Below are 27800 nucleotides of genomic sequence, written 5' to 3'. Positions count from 1 at the left end.
CAGCTCTGCATGGGTCTGTAAACCTTTCTGTGTTCTAACCTCTCTCCATTTTTCAAAAGCATCTCCAATATTGATCCTAGTTTGAGCACGTTTCTGCTCGTGGAGCTTATTAGAAACATGCAGAGGCTTTTTAGGTCGGGTACAATCACTTCTATCTGAACCACTTCTCTTGCCCGCTTCCATCGCTGCAACACCTGTTGACCTGATAACTGCTCTCATATCTGGCAAACTGAGGGGTGTGCAAAACCGCCGTGTGGGGGGGTGTCTTAAAAGCGCCTACATTCTCTGGTCCAAACAAATCCAGAGCATTCAGGAGCAGAATCTAAAGTTAGAAGGAGGACATACTGGCTGCTGCATTGTTGTCAGAGAAGCCAGCACTTCAACATAGCATGTTTCCTTAATGTCTGATATAGTAAGGTCACATTTTTTTGTATTTCTATTAACACAGCATCTTCTCTGGTTTCAGAAAACTGTGCCATGCGACCTGTGCAAAGAGGTGCTGATGGTTGTGGGCCAGTTACTGAAGGACAATGCCACTGAGGTAAGAGTAAGATTCATCCCCTGTGATGTTCATGCCTCTAAACAAAGACTGAGACACGCTGCCTTTTGAAAAAGACTGATATCCCGCGACTTCTGTGATTGCAGGCGGAGGTTCTTGGATACCTGGAGAAGGCCTGCCAGCTCATCCCCGACCAGAGTCTGACTGCAGAGTGTAAGGAGATGGTGGATAGCTACTACCCCATCCTCATCGGAATCATTACCGGAGAGCTGGTGAGCCCCGTCAGCCCGAGCTGTTTTTTTTTCTTCCCTTTTAAATATAGATTTAAAACCAGCGGTGCAAAGTCCAGGGTCGAACACGAGTTCCCCTCTAACGGTGCCACTCCGAGATGTTCTGTAGCTGTAAACAAGCTGTGCCAAATATTTTAATAAGCTTTCTAGAGTTTGATTTATGTGGCAGTTTATCGTTCCGCTTCATCAGAGACTCTTAAGTAGAAGGTCCATCTGCCCCCGCTGTGAAAAGAAGGCACAACAAGAGGCTGTGAGCAAAGTGCAGCGAGCTGAATCAGGACTATTGATGGGGAAGTGAGTCCATGTCTGAACAGGAACAGAGTAGTCATTGTGTAACGCTGATCCTCATGACTGGGAGCGCTGGCTGTAGATTTCTTTGTTTCAACTCTCTCACCTGCTACTGCGACACTGGGAACAGAGGAGACGCTTCTTTCAGATCCTTTAAAAATGAAAGTTCAGTATCCTGTACACGTCTTAATTCACCATATTGGTCCAAATAGAAGTCTACTATAGACTTTTTAATGTCTAAATACTGGGGCGCTGGTGGCGCATGTATGGAGGCTGTAATCCTCCTCTTCAAATCCCACCTGTGGCTCCTTTCCCGCATGTCATTCCCCACTCTCTCACTCCCTGATTTTCAATTCTATCCACTGTCCTATCTCTACATTAAAGGCACAAAATGCCCAAAAATAAATCTTCAAAAAAAAAAAATGGCTAAATACGTTCACAATGGCAGCCATTGTGAGTGTGACGACTCAGAGGGAGGGAAAGTTAAGATGCACATTTTTAGGAAATGGTTCTCAAAGCAGCAGGAAGTTAAAGACCCGTCAAGCAGCCAAGAAATATGGTGCTACAGAGTGTAATGTCCAGAGATGGCGAGCCCTCAAAGACCGTCTTTAAAATGCAAACAGTCAGTACAATTTATTTTTGGGCTTTTGCCTTTTTTTGATAGGACAGTGGATAGAATAGGAAGTGTGGGGAATGACGTGTGTAAAAAGATAGATTCTAAGAAATTGATAGGAGAGAGTGAGAATGTTACTGAGAAACAGAATGAAGGTACGCAGCACATCCGCTCAGACTTCAGAGATGCCATGGTCCTCTCAGCGCTACATGAATAACTCAAAGATGAAAACTTGAGTGAGAACATGGACTTGTTATGAAACTAGACTGTGCATGCAGTAGAAAGGTGACTTTTTTTTTTTTTTAAAGTCCTCTCAGAGAAATTACAGAAAAACAGGCTGCGTAATTCCCTTCTTCCCAAAAGGCTTCAAATCCTTCAAGACCCAGAATGCACTGGGCTCGTAGCATTCTAAGGCCACTACCAGTCAGGGAACAAAAAAGTGCTTACACAGTGTTTGTTTGTTCGGACCAATATGGGAATGGATCTAGCATCTATACGAGGATTTTTAGGAAAGTATCGGCTACAAGGTGAGATTTACAAACGAACATTTAACTGAATTAACTTAAAAGTTGTGTGTTCGTTTTAGGAGGATCCCGCCGCGGTGTGCGGAGCCTTGGGGCTGTGTAAGTCTGAGCAGGAAGCTCTGGCTAAGTTCCACACTAAGGAGCAGCTCATGTCCAATGAAATCCCTCAGGTTGACCTCTCCCAGCGTGTCGCTCCGTTCCTCCTCAACGTGCCCGGGCTCCTCTATCCTCAGGAGAGCCTCAAAAAGGACGCTCCAAAACCAGAGGCTCCCAAGCAGGTACACTGTTTGTTCTCCCGGTCTCGCCTCCATGAACAGCAGCGTGTTCTCCACCTGTTGTTCATGAATGTTGACATGGTGTTCACCCTTGAATCTCTCCCTCCTTGTAGGAAGATGGCGACGTGTGCGAGGACTGCATCAAGTTCCTGACTGACGCTCAAGCGGAGGCCAAAATCAACACAACATTCATCGACACTCTCATTATGAATATTGAGAACCAGTGCGACCTGCTGGGACAAGGCCTGTCTGAAATGGTATGATCCATGAGAGTTTTTCTGTATTTTCCTCTTGATAAATGTTGCATATTTAATCATCTTGATTCTCTCACTACAGTGCAAGGAGTACGTCAGCGAGTACGGGTCACTTGTTGTGCAGCAGCTCATGTCCATGGTGAGTCCTCTAACCCACCAACTTCATGCACTTCACTGAGGAAAACTTCTGTTTGAAATTTAAGTTTACGTCATTTCATTCCAATCAATGAGTAAATTAAAGCTCCTGTGAGGAGTTTGATGTTTGATAATTATGACTCTTTAGTGACCTACAAAAAAAGCCGTCAGGGACAAGAGTGTTCAAAGTGCTCGTACTGTAAAAGCCCTGACACACCAAGGAGATCGTCCAAGTTCAAAAAGACACCAGCTGTGTTTACATGTGCAAAATATCTTGAAGAACCTACCTAAACCTACCTGAAGAAGATCGTTCTGATTCAATCAAACTTTATTTATATAGCACCTTTCAGACAAAATAAATTGCAGTTCAAAGTGCTTTACAAGAGTGCAGAAAAGTTATTGACAAAAAAGTAGTTTATAAAGTCACTGAGATTGGGGGGGTTCCAACTCAACTGTGTACATGGACGATAAACATGATGATCCGATTATGCATCAAGTAGAAAATCAAAATAAAACCAATTTGAAAAGAGTTGCTGCTTTGTCCGTCCACAGAGGTCACCAAAGTCGAGGCCAAACCAGCCTTCCTCACAGGAGCTTTGATGAAGTAGTCGTTAAAACTAATACGCCTGATGATGCGTGCTATGCTCATGCCCAGTCTTGCAGTGACCCTGGCCTGCTGACATCAGTTTATTCTCATCTTTTTGATTGCTTTCTTCTCTTCATCTTTATTATTTATTTATTTTTGCTCGTGTGACTTTTTTTCTCCCCCTTCATTCATTTTGTCTCGCTCTGTTTTTTCTCCTGCTCTGGGTTCTTTTTTGTGTGCTGCTTCCCAGGAACAGGTAGGTCTTTTCTGTGTTCATCCTGTAGCCTATTAACCCTTAGCTTGTTGCTTCTCGTGCCGTCTGTGTTAACCGCTACTCACCTCCATAGCTATGATCATCTAGTCATGATTTGAGACGTCCTAACTTAACCTAAACACACTGCAGCGAAGGACCGCATAAAGATCCTCTCCTGTTCCTCTGCAAACAATGAGCATACAGTGGTGACATATTTAAAGTATGCTCCGATCGACTTAGTTTGCACAGTTATCTCAACTGGAAGATGCACTCGATACACTTTTACTGACATTGAAGTAAATCCCCATAAATGCAGCACCAGCTTTATTTTGTTATTTGGCTGTTTTTTTTATTTTTGACACTGCTTCTCTTGTTGGATGCTTCAGGGTCACAGCTGTAGAAGTAAACCTTTTTTTTTTTTTTTTTTTTAACCAGTATGGGTGTGTATCTGTGTTAAATACTGGTAAAAGGAAGCTGTATTAGACATCTGTTTGTGTCAGACTTGTGCATATTACATGGGTGGTTATGCTGTGGAATGGTGTGCACATTTAAAAGCATGTGTTTGATGCTAACAGCATGTAGTGAAGAAAGTTTGGGATGGACGGTTTGTGCTGTTTATCCTAAAGTTTAATTCTCTGTTTTTCTGTCCTCAGCAACCTAAAGAAATCTGTGCCCACGCTGGTTTCTGTGCCGAGATGAAGATGAAGTCTCTTCCCATGATGATGCTGCAGCCTGCCAAGACCGTACCTGCCGCCAAGACCGTGCCCGCTGCTGCCAACGCCGTGCCCGCTCTCAAGCTCGTCCCCGCCACAAAGGTGCAGCCTGCCACCGACAAGTCTGCTAAGGTAAGTCTGTTTGAGAATCTAGACCGCTCACTTTCACCTGTACTTATTAATACAAAGTAAAAATCATGATCTGCCTCTCTGCCTTCCAGCGCATGGTGCGTGTCCGTGATTCCCCAAAGTGCAGCATCTGTGAGTTTGTGATGAAAGAGGTGGAGAGCATGTTGGAGGATCAGACAACAGAGGTGAGTTTTGATCTGCTACATGTATCATCTTAGCTCTGAAGTGTATTCAAGATTAGCAAACCTCTTAAAACTGCACGTAGGCCGATCATGATCACCTTTCATGTTGTCAGTCTGTGAAACCTGTAGAGTAGCTTTGCACGAGTCAGCCCCCCTTCCCCGTGTGCCCACTGTCTTCTGGAAGCCCTTGGTGGGGCAGAACGCTGCAGGGCTACCAGGGGAGCTCCAGTGCTGGGAGAAGAGGGTCTATGTCAGAGGTTTCACCGACTTACGTAGAGGCTTTAAGCTGTCTCATTAAATTCTTGGTTTCATATCGGGGAGCTAGCCTGTGATTTGCAGAACAAGCTGTTTAGCGCCCTCTGCTGACTCATTCCGGGATTACTCCAACATACGTTTACCTCATGATCCGAGACTTTGACCTCGTTTAAGTTGAACATTGAAGATTGTGACACTATATGTGAGTTTAAAAATGGGGATCAGCATAAAAGGTCAACTTTAAACAATCTTTATCTTGTTTTTTTAAATAATATATTTGAAAGAAGTGTTAAAAATTGATATTTTTCATTTAAATCTTTTTTAATTTATTCCCCTCTGACCTTCACAGCCTAGAGTATTTTTTTAGAGCGTTATGAAAACACAATATAACACACAGACCATGTCTGTTTAGATTTTAATTAACTTGTACATTTAAAGGAGTTACAGGGGGTAAGGGTTGGAAAAAGAAACAAAGATTATGACCTCTTTTGGCAGCACATCCATTTCCTGCTCTGTATTGAATCTTTGTTAAATTGAAGCTTCCCTATCAGAATTATAGAAATTGAATTCAAATCAAGCAGGAGAAAAACACTGCTTGTTCTGTACACAAGATAAAACGACTCTGACTGTAAACTGACGCATCGTCTCTTTTTTTAGGAGGAGGTGGTTCGTGCTGTGGAGAAGGTGTGCACAATTCTGCCCAAGACTTTGAGTGGCCAGTGTAAGGACCTGATCGAGACCTACGGCTCAGCCATCATTGAGCTTCTGGTGCAGCAGGCCGACCCCAAGACCGTGTGCACGGTGCTGGGACTCTGCAACGACCCCAGCCGTACATTCGTCGGTAAGTTACAGAAGAATATTTTCCCCTCCCGCCTCATGCCAGAATCGGGCAACATAAATAAGTACCTGTGTCCACAGATGGCACTTTCAGAATTATATAAAGCAGGACACGGTGCATTTGTGATCCCTACAAATTAAATTAAATCACCCTCGTCTCTTCAGCTGCACTCGACCAGGTTCGCTTCAAGGCCGGCGGTTTCTGCGACGTGTGCAAGTTGGCGGTCACCTACATCGACGGCATGCTGGAGAAGAATGCGACAGAGGAACAGATCGAAGAGGCTGTGAGGAAAGTGTGCAGCTTCCTGCCTGATGCTTTCCAGACCGAGGTGTGTAGTTTCATCTTTCTTACTTTTTTTATATTCTGGAACTTTAATCTTTCCTCGTATAAAAACCTCACACTCACCCATCTGTGCCAACAGTGTGACCAAATGGTGGAACAGTACGAGCCGATGCTGATCCAGCTGCTGCTGCAGATGCTCGACCCGGACTTTGTTTGCATGGTAAACTCAATACATCTATGATCAATATTAGAGGTGTTTTAATTTAAAAAAAATGTCCTGAATAGGTAGTTCTTGAAACAACCAGGACACTTGTATACCGTAAAATCCAGAATATAAGATGCAGTCGGTTTGGAGGGTCCTTAGATATAGAGGGGAGAAAGGGTGTTAACAGTCTTTTGCGTGATGCAGCCCTGTGTAGTACTTAAAGTGTGTGTGATTGTGTGTGTTGCAGAAAGTGGGAGCCTGCCCTGAAGCTGTGCGCAGGCTGCTGGGAACAGAGCAGTGCAGCTGGGGACCTGCATTCTGGTGCAAGAACATGGAGACAGCAACCCGGTGCAATGTGAGTAATTCAGTCGTATATTTACACCTGAAACAGGTGATGTGGGAAATTATGACAAATTAGACTATTTTAAAGGTCACATATCCTCCTCCTCCTCTTCAACAAGTTTAAATAAGTCTCAGAGCTCCTCAAAACATGTCTGTGAAGTTTCTTGTTCTAAATCCACTCTGATCCTGTATTTGATCATGTCTATAAACCCCTCTATTTCAGTCCTGCTCAGAACAGGCTGTTTCTGTGTCTGTACCTTTAAATATGTAAATGAGCTGTGTCTGACCACGCCCCCTCTCTGGAAGGGCTTGGGTGTACTCGGTGCTTTCTCGCTCCATGTCCTATTGTTTACGGTGAGAAGGCAGACTCAGAGGGCAGAACAAACACCTAGCTGTGGGAGTGTCACCCACCTGGGGGAGGGGCTACTGCCCTTTGTGATGTCATGAAGGGAAAATCTCCAAACGGCCTGTTTGAGCACACATTTTCTGAAAAGTGGAGCAGGAAAAAGACAGAGGATGGACTTTTCTCATCAATGGGGGGTTTGTAGACAGACTAGAGACACATATTAGAGTTAGAGAAACATGGTGAAGAAGATTTTGAATCATGACCTTTGAAGGTTTTAAAGGATTTCCTTACAGAACAATATTGTATAAAAAGTGAGTTTCCTCTGAGAGGCGTCTAACCAGTTGTTTCTGTCTTTCAGGCTGTGGCTCACTGCAAACGCCACGTGTGGGTATAGAAGAGGAGGAAGACGAGCACACAAACACACCGACCTGTAGGGAATTAAAAGAAAAAAAATCTAGTGCTGCTTCCCACTTTTAATTTTGTCTTGTTTTTTTTTCTTTTTAATGGACTTACATGATGCAGTTTGTGTAAATTAACTTTGATATTGTGAAAGATGTCATGGTGGAAAGGGACTGGACACTTTATGTTATTTCCATGCAGGTGGGGGGGGGGGGGAGGGGGGGCCGGGACCCTGGAAGCAGTGATTATGTGTATATTTTCCAGCCGCTCAGCCGTTTGAGCTTTGCCTCATTTGGGTTGTACTTGCCTGTATTGCTAGCTGGTTGTGGTGTTAGAACACACGTTTCACATGTTGTAAAATGCTGACTAAGCATTGGCTGGCTCCAGTTCTGACAGATCTTCAGACCAGCCCCCCAGATTTATTTGATGCCTTCTCCCTGGATGGACCGACTGCTAACAGGGCGGACGACTCAGAGTGTTAATGACAGGCTTTTTCTTTTAGCAGTCTCTGATTCCTTACACAAATTTATATTTTGTAGACAGAAGAAATGTTATAGTTTTAAGGAGATATGGAGGTAATTAGTCTGAGAGCGCTTCTGTCCATCACCTCGCATCGTTTGCACTCTTCCTACTATTTGTAAATCACTGCTTTTCTAACCAACAGAAAGCATCTCCAGTTTGTCTGCTTCAAAGCCTGAGCCAACTGTCAGTTGATCTGTAAATTTTTAACAATAAAAAATGATCCCAATCCAAGAAGTTTAATGTTGTTACTCTACTGTAAACCTTTCTGGATTGTTTCCTTGTTGATCTCATGGAGGTCATTTAAAAAGTTGCTGCAATGAAACGGACGTAAATCTTTGCAGATGCCTTTTTATGACCTGTAAAGACAAACATGACAATCAGTTAATCTTACTTGAGACTGGCGTGCTAAGAACAGAAGACCAAGACATTAAGGGATGAGACCGAGTCAAGACCAAGATCACAGTAACCGAGACCAAAGTGTTCCAAGACAATAAGGGATCAAGACCTAGACAAGACCAAGACCTTTGGGGATCGCGACAGGGTCAAAACCAAGACCATAAATATCACTGAAAAAACATCATCTTTGTCACTCACTTAGACCGTAACGCCGGGAAGGTTGTGGCCGTAACCGGGGGGTACAAATCAAAACTTAATTAATTGAAGTTATTTGTTCTTTTAGAAAGGTGTTTCCTTCTAATCACAGTGATAATGTGGAAAAATAGCCGATCAGTGGTGGTCTTGATTTAAATCTGAAGTCCTCCTAGTCTGAGATCGAGGAATAATGAGGTAGAGACCTTCAAAGTGTTCTCGAGACCAAGACCGATTTTGAGTACTAAAACACTACTGTGATTGACATGTTAGTTAGCAGAAAACATTTCTGAAATGTGCAAAAGAAAAGATCAGCAATGAGAAAATGAGTACTGCTTTGTCCACAAGAGAGCAGGAGCTTTAATAGATCAGGATCATGAAACCTCAGTATCCACTCTTTTTTTTTGCAGAGTCAGGACAGTGGATAGAGAGGGAGAGAGTGGGGATTGAGATGCGGGAAAGGAGCTACAGGTCTAACTCGAGCCCGGGCCGCCTGCATGGAGGACTATATCCTCCGTATGTGGGGTGCCAAACTAACCACAAGGTCACCAGAGCGCCCCAGTATACTATCCACTCATTTTTGAGTCATTTTGAGAACTTTTATTTTGCAGTAATAAAACTACAAAACTGTCATTTTGGAAAAGGTGATCAGTTACATGCAGTTTACGGATTATGAGCTTAAAAACAACCTTCAATACATCGTTCTAGATTAACGTCTCTTACCAAGTGTGCTATGATAAATGTCAGAAACCGAAGAGTTAAGACTGTAAATGTTCAGTTTATAAAGTTCTACAATAACAGAAACATTTAGCATTGACCACATGTCGTTCAGCTCTATCCTGCAGGACGTCGACCTTCTTCGGCCTCTTCAAGTTGAACTGAAACAACACTCACTATTATTTGGCACAAATATTCTCCCCTTAAACACGAAACATGTACAAAATGTAGTTTCTAAAACATGTCAATCGTATGATAAACATTTGAGATTAAACAACAGTCCCTTAATGACAGCACTGGTTACATAATTAGTTTAAGAGAGCACCTTCCTCACATCAAGACTGTTATCAGTGTAAACACATTGTTCACGTACATATTGTTAGAAAACCAGAATAACCCTGATTGTCAAAGTTCTGCAGAAGTCAGATGAGAAGACTTAACCACGTTCTTCAACCTAAGCAGGAAGATGGTCCATGAAAGAAAACGTGTTGATGCCAAGAATCGTTTTTTAAGAGCTCTTGTTTTGCATCTAACTTTTTTCCCCACATTTAAAGGAAGAATGTTCCACATAAATAAATCATAAAGTCTCTCCTGTGTTAATGTGTCTCTGAGTCATGACTGTCTACAATGAGGGAGAAGCTCGAGTCCCGCTGGCTGTGTTGTTGTCAGAGCCGTGTTTACATGGACGGGACGGCCGGCTCCTCCCCTTGTGTATAAAAGCTGTTTTAGTCAAGAACTAGAGAGAAGAAGAACATACTCACTGATTAATTAAATGTCATGTAAGTGTTTTTCGACCACCTTCATTCTGTGTCAGTTTATGTGCAATGTGAAGCTACGAGCTAACTAAAGAGCGCTAACATTAGCATGCTAACCCAACAATGCAGGACACAGGTGATTGCAGCTCGAGCAAAGGACATTTTTATCCGCCGATTGCGCTTAATGGTGCTTAAATATGGTGCGTTCTTATTAAAAACTCTGTACAAATGAAAGTGTAGAGGGGTTGGAGGTGTGTCTCTGTAGGAGAGCGGAGGCTTCAGTACGGAGGAGGCGTGGCCAAACAGAAGTTTGTTTTGGTTTCATGCTGGTGCTCAAGGGCGACATCTACTGGATCAAAAAGTCACACATCCTTTAATGTGTAATGTGGTTTTAGTCTTGTACCGTTTGTCGCTGTAAACATGATTGGACCTGGAATTTAATCTGAGAAACAACGTTGTACCTTCCATGTTGTTTTCACAAGGTTTGTCACAATAACAGAATATTAATCTTCAATATGATACTAACACAAATCTAATGAAAGTGATACCTGTTTGATACTGCAGCAACAGAAAGAACCAGGCACCCAATACTGGGTGATTTATTTCTTTTGATAGTTTTGAATCATCAAAAGTTGCATTAAAAAAAATCGGCTTAATTGCACAAATACATTGACAACATTTCAAACATTGCAGACGTATTTGTGCAATTTAGACAATGTGCAGGATTGTAATGTTTGATGGATTTATTCATCTTAGACTGCATGCACCTTTTCCTGGATTGTAACCTTTTAAAACACAATGTATTGAAAACCTTAGTTTTCACAGTACAGCTTACATTTGGGTAAAACTCATGAAAACACACACGTGTCAGACGAACAACTTCCCCAATTTGGGAACCTTTAGTACCCGAGCAGCACCTGAATGTACGGTCAATGTGAGCGTCGAGGGACTCATGGTTAAAAATTTGGAATCAAGGCTTATCAGCAGCACATTTCCCTCACGGCAGAAGAGCGACTCTCCTGCTGCTGGTTTTTGTTTTATCAGCTGGGGGGTCCGATGACTCATCAGTCCAGCTGCTATCTGTACGATCCACCTGTACCACTGTTTTTATGAGAAGCTTATCGCTCTCTGGTCAGATGCAGTGCACAATGAGAACAGAGAACGCCGATCCCACAGCCAGTCCCAGCGTGAGGAAGAACGACATGACCACTCCTGTGGCCTCGGCCAGCTCTCGAGGTACCACTTTAGGGCCGTAGATCATCGGCAGCGTGCCCAGGTAGCCGTTGGAGAGGCCGAGCAGGCAGTTAAAGACCACAGGGTAAACATCATGGGTGAAGAGCACCGTGTGGATATTGTCTCTCGGCTGGTAGTTACAGAACATGATGAGCGGCACCATGACGGAGCGACACAGCACCAGCACAGGCAGCGCCCTGCTGGTGGGACCGGGGAGCTGCAGCCAGGCGGTGGCCTGCCTGCCGCAGAAGTCGGCCACGTTGTACAGGAGGAAGCTGGTCAGGGGGACGAAGTAAGTGGTCGTCCAGGGGCTGCCGCTGTCTTTGTGCACGGACTGGATCCCCGAGGAAATGGCGGGGAACACCATGATGGAGACGAAGAAGACGTAGAAGACGCTCAGGCCGAGCACCCACGTCTTCCTCAGGATGGGTTTGAGCGGGGGGACGGAGACTCCGCCGCCCGCCGCTCCCCCCCCGTCGTTTATCGCAGCCGAACTGCTGCTTGATGCTGCGAGCATGTAGTGTCTGAAAAGAAGAAAACATGACAGCAGCATGTTTGACTCACATCCTCTCTTTCAATATCATACATCAGATTTAAACAAATGTCTTCAAGGTCAGGGTAACCTTTGAAACTTTGTTAGTCGAATGTGTTTTATTGCAGAATCAAATAATTAAGATTTGTGTATTAAATGCGTTTCTTCTGATCAAATCGAGCAGCAAAAAAAAACATTTAAAATGCTCTAACGAAATAATCAGATAAAGTAAATTTATAACTAACAGAATTATTCTGAAGTCATTGAACTTTGGCGCCATCTAGTGGCAGTATTAAAAATAACCGGCAGCAGATGCCCACTGCTTTATCACAAGAATATCTACAATCCAAATTGTCATGGAAGTTGATTTAAAAAAAAGGGAAAATGTTAGAATGAAATAAGTAAATAAAATGTTTGAAAGGTAAAGTATGTTTAACTGTTAGGCTGTGATTGACCTTGAGTAAGCCAGCCTGGGCAGCAACAGATATGTGACGATGCAGATCAGGATGAAGACGTCAGCTGTCAGGAAGTAAGCCAGAGCGCTGTCCGTCACATCCTTGGCCACTGCCAGGTCGACGATTGATGCTACAGCACTCAGCGTGCCCCCCATGGCCTGGCCTGGGAGAAGACAGGACCTGTTATGTCTAAAGAGCCTTTACAGATAATTAACAAATAAAATGACAGATAAAATGTTCATTTTCTCGTATTAGAAAGTTTAGTAGCTGACGTTGAAGAGAAGTCCCTGATGTGGATGGAGACTGTACCTGATATGAGGGCTTGGGAAATCCTCATGGGGAAGTGTCCACTGATCCCGAACACGCTGCCGGAGAAAAGGTTTGAGGCTCCGCTGACGACCGCCACACTGGCCAGCGTGCCCATAAAGAACTCCGTCCTGCAGTCCGTCACATCCACCTTCACCAGCACCGTGGTCACGATGAACACCGCCAGGATCACAAAAAGAGACGACAGGATCCGCACGTGTGCAGACAACCTGCCGACACAGTTACAGTCAGGCACAGACAGAGTTTCCTCTCGTTGCCTCGTTGTTTATGAGACGACTAAAGGCTGAAAATAACTCCCATTGACTGCTGTTCAATATATATTAACTTTTAGAGGTGATTCACAAAGGTGGAACAAGATGAACAGTGTGGGACTCAATAAGGAAATCAATCGGGGAGGATTGAGCTGTGTGTGTGTGTGTGTGTGTGTGTGTGTGTGTGTTTACCTGTTCACTAAAAAGAAGTTGAGTATCAGACACAGCACAGAGGGCACCGTGGAGGCGATGGTCAGGTAGCTTTCAAAGTAATCCTGTTGATTCAGGAACACAAAATCGTCAACTCAAAAATATGATGGTCACAACATCAGAATCTTAAACTTGGATATGATTCTAACTGTTCAAATACCACGTCAACAAAACTAGAAATCCTAGTCACCCAGTGTTGGATGAGGTCTTGATTAAATTACAAACAATTGCATGGACACTCCTGCACAGTCTTGATTGCACAGATACAACGGCAATGTTTCAGATTTGTGCAATTTAGACTGTGTGAAATACTCTGCTCCTCATCTGTTTGTAAGAGAGATAAATGCAACTTTTGAATCTTTATGAAACGCCAAAATGACTTGAGAAGCCTCAGTTATCACCAATCTGTGAATTTGAAAGGACCACTGCTCTCTCTCTCTCTTTTGCTCCCTGCAGCTTTGGGTTAAAGTAGGATGGAAGATCTGTAGTTTTCTTTTAAGCTTTGGTAATTTTTGATGCGTTCAATCATTTAAAAAACAAAAACATTGTTTTATATTTGGTATCAAAGTATCCAATATTTTGGCAACCTAAACTCCAGAGGTGCTGCTTGTCACCAGGTCAGGGCGGCAACTGCTGTGGGCCCCACAGGCCAGCAGGGGGCGACCCGTGGGCCAACAAACTTTAAATCACAGCAGTGGCTCAAAATGTGCAAAGTTTGCAATGACAGTATGAAACCTCCCTAAAGGGGGCCCCTTCTGACAGCTCTATCCTGCTCAGTGTAGCATGCATCATTCCTGTGAAAACTTAAGTGTGTCAATAAAAGTCACTGAAGGTTTTTAATGTTCTTTATATTTTGCAAATAACACTTGCATGCATTTAGGACAGGTGCAGGACAAAAAGTGTAAAAGCTGAAGGATCTTCTCGAGAGGCCGTCTGAAGAAGATCCTTTGATTGATACGTTTAATTGTTTAGAGTAAAGTTGTTCATTGGGAGCTGAACAGTGTGCCGACCTTCCTCTTTTTCTCTGTCAGAGTATTTATAACATAATGGTGATGAATGCTGGTTGGAGGCCCCCAAAAGAATCTGCATTCACTTAACTCACAGAAAGTTAGAGGAAGTGAAAGGAGAGGAGATGAAACTCGGCCTCCTTTTCTTCTCCTGATGTTTGCTTTGGTTTCTCAGTGAACTCAGATCCGGCTTTAAATGTCACAGTAAAACAAATCGATGCAAAGTTTGGCAAACCATTTGAATCATTGTTTGTCTAGTTTGTTTTTACTAAAAGTGTGTACAGATTAGGGCTGTGCACTAATACTCGATATGGTAATATATCCTCATGTCCTCTTTGCAAAAACATGTATCGATGCAGATGTTACAGAATTGATACGGCTGCAAAGCTGTGATGACAGTTTTGAAAGACAATTGACCTACGGTGAAGTTCACAATAACACCATAGCCATAGCTCTGGGATTCAAATATTTTAATGTATTTCTATGACGACCTGACTTGATGCCTCTGATTTACGCCTCTGCTGTTATTCTCAACAGTAAAGAACAGCTGTTGTAGTGAATTCTGTGTACAACATGGTCATTATCCAAAATCAATTTAATGTATATCACAGTATGTATTGTGTCATGGCCTCAGCAGTTATCATCCTTTATTTACAGACTTAACTGATTGAGGTCGTCAACATTTCTGATACTTCTCCATACCACATGTTTTTAAATGATACAATCTCTGGAGATGCTTTTATAGAGCATTCAGATAACAGTGTGAGAGAGAGCACACACACATTGGCAACTTTTAGGCACTGAAACATTCCCAACCAAACCTGTGTCATTCAGACAGTGAGCAGGAGTTTGCCTGCTTCCTTTGGGTAATTATAAACAGGACATACCTGTTATTGGTGTCCTGGGCGTTGCTGTTGCCGTGGTATTGAAACAGGTACGGGTGTTTGATTTTTTTGTTTGAGTTGTTGGTTTTTTTTGCATTTTGAAAGCAGATCTACTCGACCTGACTCTGTCTCTACGGTCACCTGAGTTACCCTGGAGGAGCCTTTTGGTATTTCTGACTGTGCTGTAATTGATTTTTGTCAGATGTGAGAGGACACTCAGTCCTCACATCTCTGACTGTAGCGACACAGTTCTATAATAAGCGTGCAGAATGGCACAAATGTGCACCTTCCTGTGAACTGACATCAGCTAAGTGCGATCGGATTCGGACCCTCTCTCACTCACACTGAGCGGTGAACGCTGCTCCTCGTCGCTCCCCTCGTTAGTGTTGTTACTCAGCTTGTAGAGCCAGTAGTGTTTGGCTGTTATGAAGAAGTTCCAGGGCAGCAGCGAGCCGATGCCCATCAGGAAGAAGATGATGTAAACCAAACAGTACGAGTCCTCGGGACTGTAGCGGACAGCCAGAGGAGCTGAGGACTGTTTGGGGAGGAGGGAGGCAGAGGGGCTCGTGTCCTCGCTCTCCTCGTCCTCGGATACATGGTGGTTTCCGACGGACGGGACGTAGGACGAGTTCAGACTGGGCTGCACCTGCTCTGTGCCGTCCATGTTCACAGACAGAAAGCAGGATACTCACAAAGTAAAGACGAGAGGGGGAAGGGGAGGCAGTGAAAGAAAAGGCAGAAAGTGTCAAACAGAAAGCTGTGAAGGAGAAGAAAAATCACTTTAAATAAATCAGTTTAATCGTTTAATGTTTCTGTGATAACAGAGTTCTGAATGTGCTTACTTGTTCATGTCCAGAAAGGGATAGACGGAGGGTTTTCTTGTGAAGCCATTGTCTGGGGAGACTTTGGTGCTGCGGCTGGCGGAGATCAGCACAATAATCCAGATCCTGTGATGCTGCAGTGTTTGAAGTATTATTTAATATTGTCATTCACTTCTGGACACATTTATTTCCCCCAGTTTTCCCCTTTAGAGTCACACAATTCAACTGTTCCCTGGATGTGTTCTGACAAAACAAGGAACCTGAAAAACGTCTAAATCAATAACAACAGAAAGATAATATTTTAAACACAATCATCAGAATCAGAATGAAAAATACTTTATTAATCCCAGGGATTCGGTTGTTACCCTGGCACTTAAACCCAAAACAGCAGTAGGAAATATAGAAATAAGTTAAGATGTAAGTAAGATAAGATAATAAGCTATGTACAAAGTGCAGTGGAAAAAAATATTTTAAACATTTAAAAAAATATATTTACAATCATACAACATACACAAGGAGCTGTATTAAACAGATATTGCATGGTGTATTGATAAGGCTCAATATGAACAAAATGTAGACCGGTTTGAGGACAGATTGCACAGTTTCGAGGTTAAATAAATAAGTCCAGGTTAACAGTCCAGTGTCTGAGTGTCTGACTCTCAACGGGAGGAGTTATAAAGTCTGATGGCCACAGGTAGGAATGTCCTCCTGTGGCGTTCTGTGGTGCATCATGGGGGGATGAGTCCTGTGTTTTGTCAGCACGTCTTGGAAAAAATGTCATACTATACTGTTTCAGATAACGTGGTGTGGCATGAACTATTTGTCTTTATCTTACTGTTCCAATCAGCTCTAAAGGAAGTCTCAGATTCATTACTATGTGGCATTAGGTTGCCAACATTTTTGGTACAATCTCCTTTATTTTAACGATCAATAAAGTACAAAAGCTTATAGAGCTTCAGTCATATTTTTAACCAAAAGCTGCAAAAAGAGAGAGACAGCCTTGTCTAAACTGAACAAACATGTCGGCAATGTTTCGCAGCAGTTTAGGCAGCGCGCAGGACTAGAGGTTTCCCAACACGGGGTGCTTAGGACTTGCATTTTTGTTGCCATGATATCGAAACAGATATCAGACTCGGTATGTTTGATTTTTATTGGAGTGTTGCTGAAATTAAAAATTGTGTATGCTGACAACCGTAATGTTGTAAAAGTGTGTAGTGGTTATGAACTCACTGCTGCGTCACAGTGTTGACAGAAGTGAATGTAGTCGCCGCTTTGCAATTCACAAACATACAAAGTGTGATTATTTTAGTTAAACGTTCCAACAGATAAAGACACTCAACACTTTCCACCAAGTCGAGCGCATGTTTATTACATATATATGTGCTTCCCTTAAATACATTTTAACCCCTGCTACACCACAGCACGACTTCAAATCGGATTCTCCCGTCTACACCACCTAGAAACTCAAAAGTGCAGCTGATTGCTCCTTTGCTGTTTTAGCTCACAGACTCTGAATGCACTACCTACCGCAATGCGATCTGTTCAATCTTCAGACTGTTTCAAAAAACTTTTAAAACCCCTCTTTTTTTAAATTTGGATATACATAATCCTCACTTTTGATCTCTGTATGTCAGAATGAGTGCTGTGTGTACTTTCTGAAATGCATCTGGTGATTGTCTTATTATTATTACTGCTAATCTTGTCAAGCCACTTTGTTATTACCTTGTTGCGCATTGTAACCTGGTTTTAAAAAGTGCTATTTTAGGCTCAATAAAGTTTATGATTATTTGATTCACTGTACTGACTTCCAGCTGCGCATGTTCCGCAAACTGCAGCCTCTCAAAGTGAACGATGCATGCCTTTAATTCTATTTCTGCTACTGACAGAAATAGAAAAAAGCAGGGCTTTCATGAGCACCTCTCCAAAGCACAATGAGTGTTATTACTGAAATTGTTTAAGGAGGTTAAAGGAAGACTGACAGAACAAAGCTGACCTTGCAATTTACAGCATCATGTGTGCAACTAATGAGGAACCAGTATTCACATGATGCTTACACAGGGAAAAGAGATTACACGGTCTCAATTTTTAGACTAATCCCTGCAGCATGGTGTTACGGTTTAAAGAGTCACCGTGTTAACTGGCGACTCTCTCTTTGTTGTTGTCGTAGTTACAGCAGATGTTAAGAGTCCTAACAATTTCCTTTTGGTTATATTTCCATTAAAGACGTACATAATAAGTAGTGTTTACACTGTACTTTAAAAAAATAAACAAAGAGGCACTTCAAAGTCTGTTGTAACCACGACAACGGCTGAAGGTAACCAGTTAACACGGTCACTGTTTGAACCGTAACACCCACTCAGACACCTCCAGACAGACGGTTAAAGACAAAGTTTTAATGTCTTTAATTATTATTTATGGCTAAATGATTCTGCTACGCCATTATTATGTATTAATAGTTGTACTCTTAAGGTAGAAAAGGTTTGTCAAGTTTAATTTAATTATTGTGAACACCGCTTTGAACAGTAAACACGTAAACTTACACAAGAAGCTAGAGTGTAAAAGTACACACAAACGTAGCTAACGTTAAACTACTAGACCCGCGTCATATGTCTTTTTAATGAAATATAAAATATAAACGTACCTCACGGTTGTAGACTCCCTTGTTGTTGCTTCTGAGTCTTCTTTTGGTGTTACACCGACACAGAAATCCATTTCTCAGCTAACTGCATTTCTGGTCAGCTGACAAACAACATTGTTCAGGCTGCGTTCAAGTGCTCCTCGGATGCTCGGAGTTCTCAAGTTCTCTGTTCAACTCCGGTGTGTTCGCGAGCTTTTACTCCAGACAATGACGTTATGAAAATAACATGTTTTTTTATGTTATTGTTTGTTTTATTAATCAGAATTATGTAAGCATATAGACTGACAATTTCTGAATAGCAAATGATTCAAAAAGCAATTTTCAAAGTGAATAATATAAGAGTTTAAGAACATCAAGCCAATATTTAATTTGATCCGATATGATGGTGCGTAACATGACGTCAAATCTATCAGCTCGGAATGTAAGTTGTTATTACGACTTGTGAACGCATTACCTAAATATACAGTATATCCCCAGTAGGAAATTAATTTTTCAGATTATTGTGAGATCAAATGAATGCACCACCAGCAGCAACAACATTCACACCTCCGCTGGGACTCTTCAAACAATGAAAACAACAACAACAACAACAACAACAATTCAACGTAAATAAGCTACGGAAACCATAAAAAACTGAATCAAAACTTTTTTTTCCCACCATAACTAAAATCAAAAGAATTGTAACTTTTGATTTATTAAATAAATAATTATTACTTGTCTCTACCGCATCTTTTTTTTTTTTAAATCAATAGAAAAATCTTAAATAAATGACTACTGATTGGTTAAGAGGTTTTAGTACTATATGTTGTCGTGATTGTCTGTTGATATCATTTGTCTTTTCTCACTGTTATAATTTTGATGCTGCATTTATCTGCTTTTTGGAAAATATCACATTAATTGTTCTGATTCAATCACACAGAAACGTAATAGCTTCTCAATCATTAACTACAAATAATTTAAAATACCTCTCATATTATAAATATTTTGTGTTTATTAAAAAACAATCTGCCATGTTCTCTCGGTGTTACACTAAAAGTTGTTCACCAAATTGTCCAGGAGATGGCGTTACAGGACAACACATCCAGCCGTGAACCTGTGGGACGTGAAAACATCTCCTGTAAAAATAAAAATAAAAACCCCACACACTCAGATCAAACATGATATCAGGTGAGTTTGTGTCTTTGCCTGGAGTGAACACCTGCAGGCTCACAGCTGTGCGTGACTGTCGAGCAGACATTGTTGGACTAAAGTGATCATTATCGAATGAATCACTGTCCAAATGTTGATCTTATCCCAAGTCACAGCTGCTCAACGGCTGTTTCCCCTTGGCAACAACAGAGCTAATTGTGCAGGAACAATGTGGAACAAAAATATCCTCCAAAGTGTTTGTCATGTCTGTCTGCTATCAAATGCATCATCATAGTTTTCAATCTGCAGATTCTGGTTATAGGACATGATAAGATTCATATTTTATTCAGTTTTCTTCAAGAATCTGCACGAGACTTAATATTTTCATGAATGGGTTCCACACCTGTAATGCAAACCTTAGACTCTGTACATCTCACTTTATATTTCTGTTTAGTTGAGCTCTTAGACTTCAAACACTTCATCATAGTGTTGTAGTCAAAACCACGCTAACCGAGACCAGCATGCTCCGAGACCGACTGGGGCGATTCTAGAGTCTGTTGGGGCCCTAGAAAGTAATTAATTGGGGGGGCATCCAACTGGCGTTCATCACCATCACGTCTGCCAGTGTCCCGACGCTCTTCCTCTTTCTTCTCTCCTATAGACGGAGAATTCCTCACAGCAGTAATGGGTGCAACACTGAGCAGGGCGAGGACAGTGACTGCTGTCAGAAGGGAGATCGTTGCGAAATTTGCACATTTTGGGGTCACTGATTTGATTTAAAGTTTGTCAGCCCTCAGGCCACCCCCCCCCCCCTACTGGTCTGGAGCCCAAAGCAGTTGCCTGCATTGCCTGTTGACAAGCAGTGCCTCTGGAGACCGAGACAAGACCGAGACATTTAGGGATCGAGACAGAGACAAGACCAAGACATTTAGGGATCGAGACCGAGACAAGACCAAGACATTTAGGGATCGTGACCGAGACAAGACCAAGACATTTAGGGATCCAGACCGAGTCAAGACCAAGACATTTAGGGATCCAGACCGAGACAAGACCAAGACATTTAGGGATCCAGACCGAGACAAGAACAAGACATTTAGGGATCGAGACCGAGACAAGACCAAGACATTTAGGGATCCAGACCGAGACAAGACCAAGACATTTAGGGATCCAGACCGAGACAAGACCAAGACATTTAGGGATCCAGACCGAGACAAGACCAAGACATTTAGGGATCCAGACCGAGACAAGAACAAGACATTTAGGGATCGAGACCGAGACAAGACCAAGACATTTAGGGATCCAGACCGAGACAAGACCAAGACATTTAGGGATCCAGACCGAGTCAAGACCAAGACATTTAGGGATCCAGACCGAGTCAAGACCAAGACCATAAATATCACAGAAAAATCATCATCTTGTGTGCAGGGGGCGTGTCACTCATTCAAGACTCATGGTCTCGATTTAAAATCTGGAGTCAGCCCAGTCAGAGACCAAGACAAGACCGAGTAAAAATACTTTTGATTCCGAGATGAGACCTTCAAAAAGTGGTCTCGAGACCGAGCACTACTTCATGAAGCAGTAGAACAACATGTTCTGTAAATGCTGTGGGTCGTGCATATGAGCCACATGCAAAAATATCATTCTCACTTCCTCACTGCAAAGTAAGAATAACATCCAGCGCGGAGGTGAGGCTGCACTCAGCTTCTATACTGTGCTGCCAATTTTACACATTATAAGAAAGGTTCAATTAAGTCATGCACTGAAGGGTGGCACATCAGTCCTCAATTAGCAGCGCCTTTAATGAAACAGGAGCCTGCCTGTTAAGACCATTCTGCGGTGCACACTCACCCCAGATGACTCACAGGGATGTATCTATTCTCAATGTTAGAGCCTAATCTGACGTCTCCCGACACATCCTGCGCTCGTTAAAAAAAAAAAAAAACACTAAAGTGAGAATACTCAATCTAAACACCCAGAGTCAACCCATGAAGGGCACGATAAGTGTCTCTGGAATCCAGCCTGCCGGTTAAAAGCTTTTAAAAGCCAAATGGACCAAAAGGGAATTTTCCAATGAGGTGTGAGGAAGACAGGGATGAGGTTGAGTGGCTCTGTATTTTAAGGTGAATATAGGGTGTAATTGATTAAAAACACAGATGTCACTTTATGGTGATTTTGTCCTTTAGAGCGCCGGGGTGCAAGGCTCAACCGGGGCGCTGACTTCTCCAGGGGGGGGGCCTGAAGTGTGCAGTGCGTACACATACATGAATGGATAGCAGATATTTACCTGCTCAATCTCCACAGGTCATATCTTCTCTCACTACTAAAGTGAAGGTATCATACAGATGCTTCCCTTTGCTGCACGTCATCCTCCACCCTCTCCTCCAAACATTTCCTGTCTCTATTAGCTGTCCTATCTAATAAAGGCCAAACGCCTAAAAGAAAATCAAACGCCCAAACGTCTTCAGGTCATTTTTTTATGGACTCAAAAATGTTTTGTGAAAAGTTACAATTTTCAACTTCTAACAAAATGAAATGTTCCACATTAATTGAAATGCAAATTATTCTACTAGCAGTGTGTTAAAAATAAAACCCATAGACTGTAGAGAAGGGACGGCAGAATACATCGCCTCAAGTGAAGTCAAAACATTTAGAGCTCCCCCTGCTGACCGGCTGCAGTATAAGTCATGACCTCTGCCTCCTCTAACGCCCTGTTCAGACTGCCTGTTCATATTTACACAACTGTGATGACTCATCTTCCATGTGAATGTCTTGGAGGTGTAATGTCGAGACGAAAGTGATTCCACCTCTGTACCGCCATTAGAGGTAGTAACAGAGGCGTTACAGAGATGATGAGGAAACAGCTTGTTCTGCAAATCATGCATTATCTCCTAGATATGAAACAGAGAATTTCACAAAATAGGCTTTAAGTCTCTACCTCTAGCTTTTGAAACCTCTTACTATCTTCTGCCAGCACTGGAATGCAGCTCTCCCCTGGCAGCCCTGCAGCGTTCTGCCCCACAGAAAGGCTAGCAGAGAGCTGGCCAATCAGAAGAAAGTGGACACGTGGGGAGGCGGGCCTTAGAGAGAGAGCAGCTGGAGTTATTATGCAAAGAGACTCTAATATGAAAGGTGAAAATCTAAATGCCTCCTTGCCCCCCGACATGGAAGACAGCAAATCATAGTTTAGGACTTTTGGTGGCACCTGGGCTGGCCAATCAAATTTCAAGGGGGTGCCTTGCGACCCCATCTGGGCACATCCCTGCAAAGAAGACTGCAAGTTCAATAACCACAAAACACACAGTGTTGTTAAACTAAGAAATATAATTTATTGCATAAAAATTATATTTAGTTACAGGTAAGAAGGCTAGACGTTTATTTACAATTTGTACTTTACAGACATAAAATAATGTCACTGAATCCATTTTTGTTTTTGTAAAAATGTCTTTTTTGAACAAAGGCGATTTTTTTTTTTCTCGTCGATGGGAGCGAGGCGGAGTCCAGTCCAGCTCCCAGCATGAATCATCCAGAGCTGCGTGGCCCAAAAGATCCAACGGACACTCATGAAAATCTGGACGAACAAAACACTGTAGTCTACAGCTAGCCAGTCTCTGTGACAAGAAAATAGTCCTGCAAGTTTTTTTAAGGGATCCAAAGTACCGAACTGCTCGTGTTCAGAGATTTCCTCCCGGGGGCAAAGACCTGCTGGTTCACGAGTTCATGATGTAAGTCACAACTCTTGTGCAGCCGTTGCACCATTCTTTGCTTTGTTTTCTCCCAAATGTGCTTTTTTTCCCCCTCGTTCAGTGATCCATTTCCTGCGATCCAGACAGGGGATTTTGCCACACACGCACACACCGCCATCACCCACCACTCTTAAAAACCACTTTGGGATACAAAATCAAAACCCTGTCAATGCCCTGATCTGAAAAAATAGAATTACTCTGCCAGGAAACAAAAGAAGAAGTCAAAATGCTTCGCTTTCCTTTTGTACTTGCATAGCACTTACAAAGAGAGATGACAGATCTCGAGCGCGCACACACACACACACACACACACACTGCATGTGCACGCCCACCTGCCCACTCATTCACCTCTCACACACACACATACACGCACACACTTACAGTATGTTTTTCAGTTCATTCACACAAAACAGTGACATGACTCACTGCTGAGGAGGAGGAGGAGGGATACTGCCTGTGTTTTGGTTTTTTGTGGTTTCAAAGATATGAACACTTTTCTTCTTTTTTTTTTTTGCTTTAAGGAAGAAAAAAAAAAAAAGTCACAGATGACAGCATTTCAAATTCCAGTCTTAACAATAACAGACAGAACAATATTGATAATGCAGAATAGCTTCAGGACCCTGACCACAAAGCAGGCAGCTTTAGTTTTTAAAATGTTTGAAAAATGATCCAGAGAGGGCAGTGGATGGAGTGACGGACGTGGAGAGAAAACATCATGGAGATAATGTAACGAGGTAAGTTTTATGGTTCCCTTGCTGCCGGGTTGATTCAAGACAACACCAATTAAGTCTGTGATCTTGGTTTGTGGGGGGGGGGGGGGGGGGGGCCTCGGTTACAGCGAAGCAACGTCCCTAAAAGATATTAATTTAAACACCATAATCATGATTCAACATGTTACATTTTGATACACAGACGTTAACAAACACAAACTTTACAGGACTTTGTTAAACTCAGCCGAGACATCATCAACTGTTGACCTGAGGGGTGTACTATGAAGCAAAGGGGGGGGGGGGGGCTTTTATTTGAGTTAAGTGGCTTTAAGCTCCTGTGAGGATTTTCAGCCGGTTATGAGAACGACCAAAGTTAATGTTTATGTCTTTATGAGGGCTAAAAAAACGAGAACATCAGCGAGAAAATTAAGTATTTCTTTTTAGATATTTTATATGTTTGTTCACCCTGCACTCTCTGCAGAATCCTTGGATTCGATGAAAAAATGTATCGAAGAGCCAAGGAATCATGTTAAGGATAATGCCTGACGAGGCGTCCATTATCAGGACTTCAAATTTGCTGCGCGTCGGACGGTTCAGGCCTCCGTGTCGTCCGTTAACTCCTGATTATTGACACCTCGAAGGGCATTATCCCGATTATACCGCGGTCACTTGCCAAAGAGAAAAGTTATGAGATCATCCATCCATAAGTTCATGAGTTTTGCCGTCCAAATATGACAAACAACAACTCGTTTCCATGGCAACACCTGAAAGGGTTTGACTGATATCACTGATAAACAGTCATTACAATCCCATGAGGTTCTTCTTCTTCTTCATGTCACGACTCCAGTCAACAGGACGGGCCATAGATACGACCTAGCAACGAGATAAATTAGTCCTCTCAGCTGAATGAACCCTAAAGCTCAGCTGTTAGCCAGAAAGCTAATGTAAGGCCCCGTGTCCACCTAGCTTTTTTTTTTTTAGGGCAGTCTGCGCTCGGGAGTGATTGCACGTCCTTCCTGTCTCCATGACAACAGTCTGTTGACAACGGCCGCTCCGTTACTTTTTACTGCATGTTTTATATTTGAGATCGTTTATTTTTTTTCAGACGAGGAGCAAAGAGGATGATGTGAGTACAAGACACGATCTGTAGGCGGCTAAAATACTGAGAACATTATAGATTTGTAAAAGAGCGCCCGAGACGTCTACAGCGCCTTTCTGAAAAAGTTGAAAGATTTTCAACTTCAGCGCTCAGATCGGCCGCACAAATTTGGCAGAGCGCTTGTTAAAAAGATGCTGGGCGCTGCACTTTTCGTCCAGGGAGGCCGCTTTCTGCTCGCTAAGAGAAAAACGCTAGGTGGACACGGGGCCTTATGCTAGCATGAATCAAACTCAATAACATTGAGTACGGAGGTCATTAAACATCAGATGAGTTTTAGATAAAGAAGTCGACTTTACTATCAGTATAATAACAGATTGTTTAGTTTTATAACATCATATGGAATCAGAAAGAATCGAGATCTCTGACAACCTTCTAGATTTGGGATCTGGCCCGTCTGAGAACAGAGGCAGCTTCTCTTTTCTTCTCTGCCTAACTCTAACTAATCCTGCTTCTTAGTACACCCCTCTGTTCGACTGGAATCATAAATAATCCACAGCAGCTCAGCAGTCCAACCAAGCAGAGACGGTAGAACAGTGATCGTTAACAGTGATGACAGAGAGAGAGAAAGAAAAAAACAATCCACAAATATGGACAATAACTTAAAGAGCGTTCCCCCAAAGGAAACTTTTTTTTAAGGGACGACTGGAAAGCGCTCCTGCGGTTTCTTCTCGACAGATCGGAGGAGTGTGGAGGAGCGATAGAGGGAAAAAGCGAGGAGAGATGAAAGAGAAAAACACCCCTGTGAGTTGCAATGATATGCCAAGGCTTTGAGGCATTTGTTGGTACAATATAAAGAGTCAATCGGTCTAGTTAGCCGCCAATTCTTCGAGGGACGTCTCAATGCATCCGCCGACCGACAAAGAAGAGGCGGCTTTTTTTTCAATGTTTGTCAGCCCGCCTCGACGTGCTCCAGCCCTCAAACTCTGAGGGTTTTCCAAGTCCTCATCTTTCAGTTTGTGGACAGTCGAACGCAGAAAGAAAAAAGACAAACGGAGCCTTTCATCTACAGAGCCGATGAATGACCAGCGTTTCAGTGTGTGTGTGTGTGTGTGTGTGTGTGTGTGTGTGTGTGTGTGTGTGTGTGTGTGTGTGTGTGTGTGTGTGTGTGTGTGTAGCCTGAGGAGGATGCAGACAGATCGGTGCTGCCCGTCATTCACTGCACACTCAGAACGAAGATGTTGGAAAACAAAAAAACAAAAAAACAAAAAAGCCCCTGCCATGTGGTGAGACGGTTTTCAGTCATGCTCTTTCATGCTGCTACCGAAACATGGCTAATCCCGAGTTAGCATTTGTGTTTTCATGACGCTGCGCGAGCCTTTTTGTTTGTCCCGAAAGCTGTATCATTCATACACAACAATAGTGTCATTTTCAATCTGTCGCAGAGACGCTCGTCATCTGACAGATTACTTAACACCCATTTTTTTTACGCCTTCATACCCCTCAAATTTGCTCTCACATCTCGCAGATGCTACGTTGCTTTGGAGGATTTCGAGTGGAAATCGGGGTTAGCAGTTATTTTAGGATGGCCCGCCACGTGGGGGACCGGGTTTCATGGTGGGTTTGGTGGCTACAGTGGCTGATCTGGGGAGAGGGGGGGGGGGGGGCAGTGAAAGGAAGATGAGGCAGAGGTAATACAGTTCATGTGAAGGAGACAAAAAAATGCCTCTGTGGGCTTTGTGAATTGTTGCCCGAGTCGTGTGCATATTCTTATTTTTCATCACGGCGGTGTGCAAAAAAAAAAGAAAGAAAAAAAAAAAAAGAAGGAGTCTGTCTTGCTCTCTTGTTCCTTTTACCAATCAACAATCCCCATCCGTTGTCATGACAACAAGCACCTCACTTTTGCCCATCTCTTCCAGCGCGGTCGCCAGAGAGACCAGGTCTGCGTCGGCCTGGTGACAAGCTTCCCACAAGTCCAGCAGAACACCTGTGGGGCTCGGCTTTGTTGCAAAGTAGTTCAAGTACCTACGGAGAGAGAGAGAGAGAGAGAGAGAGAGAGAGAGAGAGAGGAGAGAGAGAGAGAGAGAGAGGAGAGAGAGAGAGAGGGATGCTGTGAGGAGGCGAGAAAAAGTTTGAGTCATTGAGACTGCATGCTGCAAATAATGGTGGTACCACTTTGTTTTGAGAGTCCCTTAAATAATGCCCAGCTCGCGCTCATATTTCAGGGAGCAACATTAGCTTCTTAGCAAGATGAAACATCTTCTAAAACTTAATAAAGCGATTTGCACACGCAACACTGAATCCATTCATGGACTTTATATTCAAGTCAGGCTTCTCGGGTTGTAATTAGAAGGACCAGGAGACTTTCTTTTCACAGTTTTTATCTCTAAATTTAAACGCTGGAGATGACTCTGTTAACCCTGAGCCTTATTAGAATATTAACAGTGATGATTCAAAACATCATGACAAATGGCTTCATAAAAACAGAATTTAATAAATGTTAAGATACGACGAAGGACATTGTGGCAATATTAGAACAAAATGGAGCGCTCTACATGGTGATGAAACAACAGGAGGAAACCATAGATTAATATTAACGACTGAAGCCTGAGCGCTGTCACCCGTCTGTTCCTGCAGGGGGCGCTGGAGTCCCATCGATGGCGGTCTCCATGCTGGAAATGCTGTCTCACCCTAACTTTGAGTCAACCTAACGACCATACCCGAGACCAGAGTGATCCGAGACGGAGACATTTAGGGATCGAGACCGAGTCAAGA

The 27800-nt window shown here is 42.9% G+C and overlaps 3 protein-coding genes across 5 annotated transcripts in view; 1 reads left to right on the top strand and 2 right to left on the bottom strand.

The window, feature by feature from the left end:
* The window catches only part of psap (prosaposin), a 225859-nt gene that overhangs the window by 5198 nt on the left and 192861 nt on the right, over positions 1–27800 (top strand). Inside the window, exons 3-14 of one of the 2 annotated variants that reach the window (XM_061039495.1) lie at positions 467–541; positions 646–771; positions 2277–2492; positions 2603–2746; positions 2826–2882; positions 4371–4562; positions 4652–4744; positions 5654–5837; positions 5999–6162; positions 6256–6336; positions 6569–6676; positions 7368–8156. In XM_061039495.1, coding sequence (XP_060895478.1) covers positions 467–541; positions 646–771; positions 2277–2492; positions 2603–2746; positions 2826–2882; positions 4371–4562; positions 4652–4744; positions 5654–5837; positions 5999–6162; positions 6256–6336; positions 6569–6676; positions 7368–7403 — 1476 coding nt within the window. In that variant the 3' untranslated portion in view covers positions 7404–8156. Of the gene's footprint in view, positions 1–466; positions 542–645; positions 772–2276; positions 2493–2602; positions 2747–2825; positions 2883–4370; positions 4563–4651; positions 4745–5653; positions 5838–5998; positions 6163–6255; positions 6337–6568; positions 6752–7367; positions 8157–27800 lie in introns of those variants that run through there. The other variant, XM_061039494.1, reaches the window with a different exon arrangement.
* Positions 9281–18498, bottom strand: slc29a3 (solute carrier family 29 member 3). Its single transcript, XM_061039497.1, has 7 exons — positions 18352–18498; positions 15732–15844; positions 15233–15646; positions 12981–13063; positions 12520–12746; positions 12211–12373; positions 9281–11747 (listed from the first exon to the last, which is right to left on the bottom strand). The coding sequence occupies exons 3-7, from the start codon at positions 15551–15553 to the stop codon at positions 11123–11125; spliced, it is 1419 nt and encodes a 472-aa protein (XP_060895480.1). The 5' UTR covers positions 15554–15646; positions 15732–15844; positions 18352–18498; the 3' UTR covers positions 9281–11122.
* The window catches only part of unc5b (unc-5 netrin receptor B), a 75449-nt gene continuing 71982 nt past the window's right edge, over positions 24334–27800 (bottom strand). For both annotated transcript variants that reach the window (XM_061039484.1, XM_061039485.1), the window contains one exon: positions 24334–27050. In XM_061039484.1, the coding sequence (XP_060895467.1) occupies positions 26885–27050 (166 nt within the window). In that variant the 3' untranslated portion in view covers positions 24334–26884. The remainder of the gene's footprint in view (positions 27051–27800) is intronic.

The sequence above is a fragment of the Labrus mixtus genome, chromosome 6 (genome assembly GCF_963584025.1).
Source record: "Labrus mixtus chromosome 6, fLabMix1.1, whole genome shotgun sequence".
Taxonomy (NCBI): Eukaryota; Metazoa; Chordata; class Actinopteri; order Labriformes; family Labridae; genus Labrus; species Labrus mixtus.
This window is presented reverse-complemented; position numbering and strand designations above follow the sequence as displayed.

Bases quoted from the DNA above. Each gene is read 5' to 3' on its own strand.
- slc29a3 (XM_061039497.1), bottom strand. From the start codon at position 15,553: ATGGACGGCACAGAGCAGGTGCAGCCCAGTCTGAACTCGTCCTACGTC. The intron at 12,747-12,980 runs GTAAACACACAC...CTGTGTCGGCAG, and splicing joins AACTTCTTTTTAGTGAACAG to GTTGTCTGCACACGTGCGGA. The intron at 12,374-12,519 runs GTACAGTCTCCA...GTCTTCTCCCAG, and splicing joins TTCCCAAGCCCTCATATCAG to GCCAGGCCATGGGGGGCACG.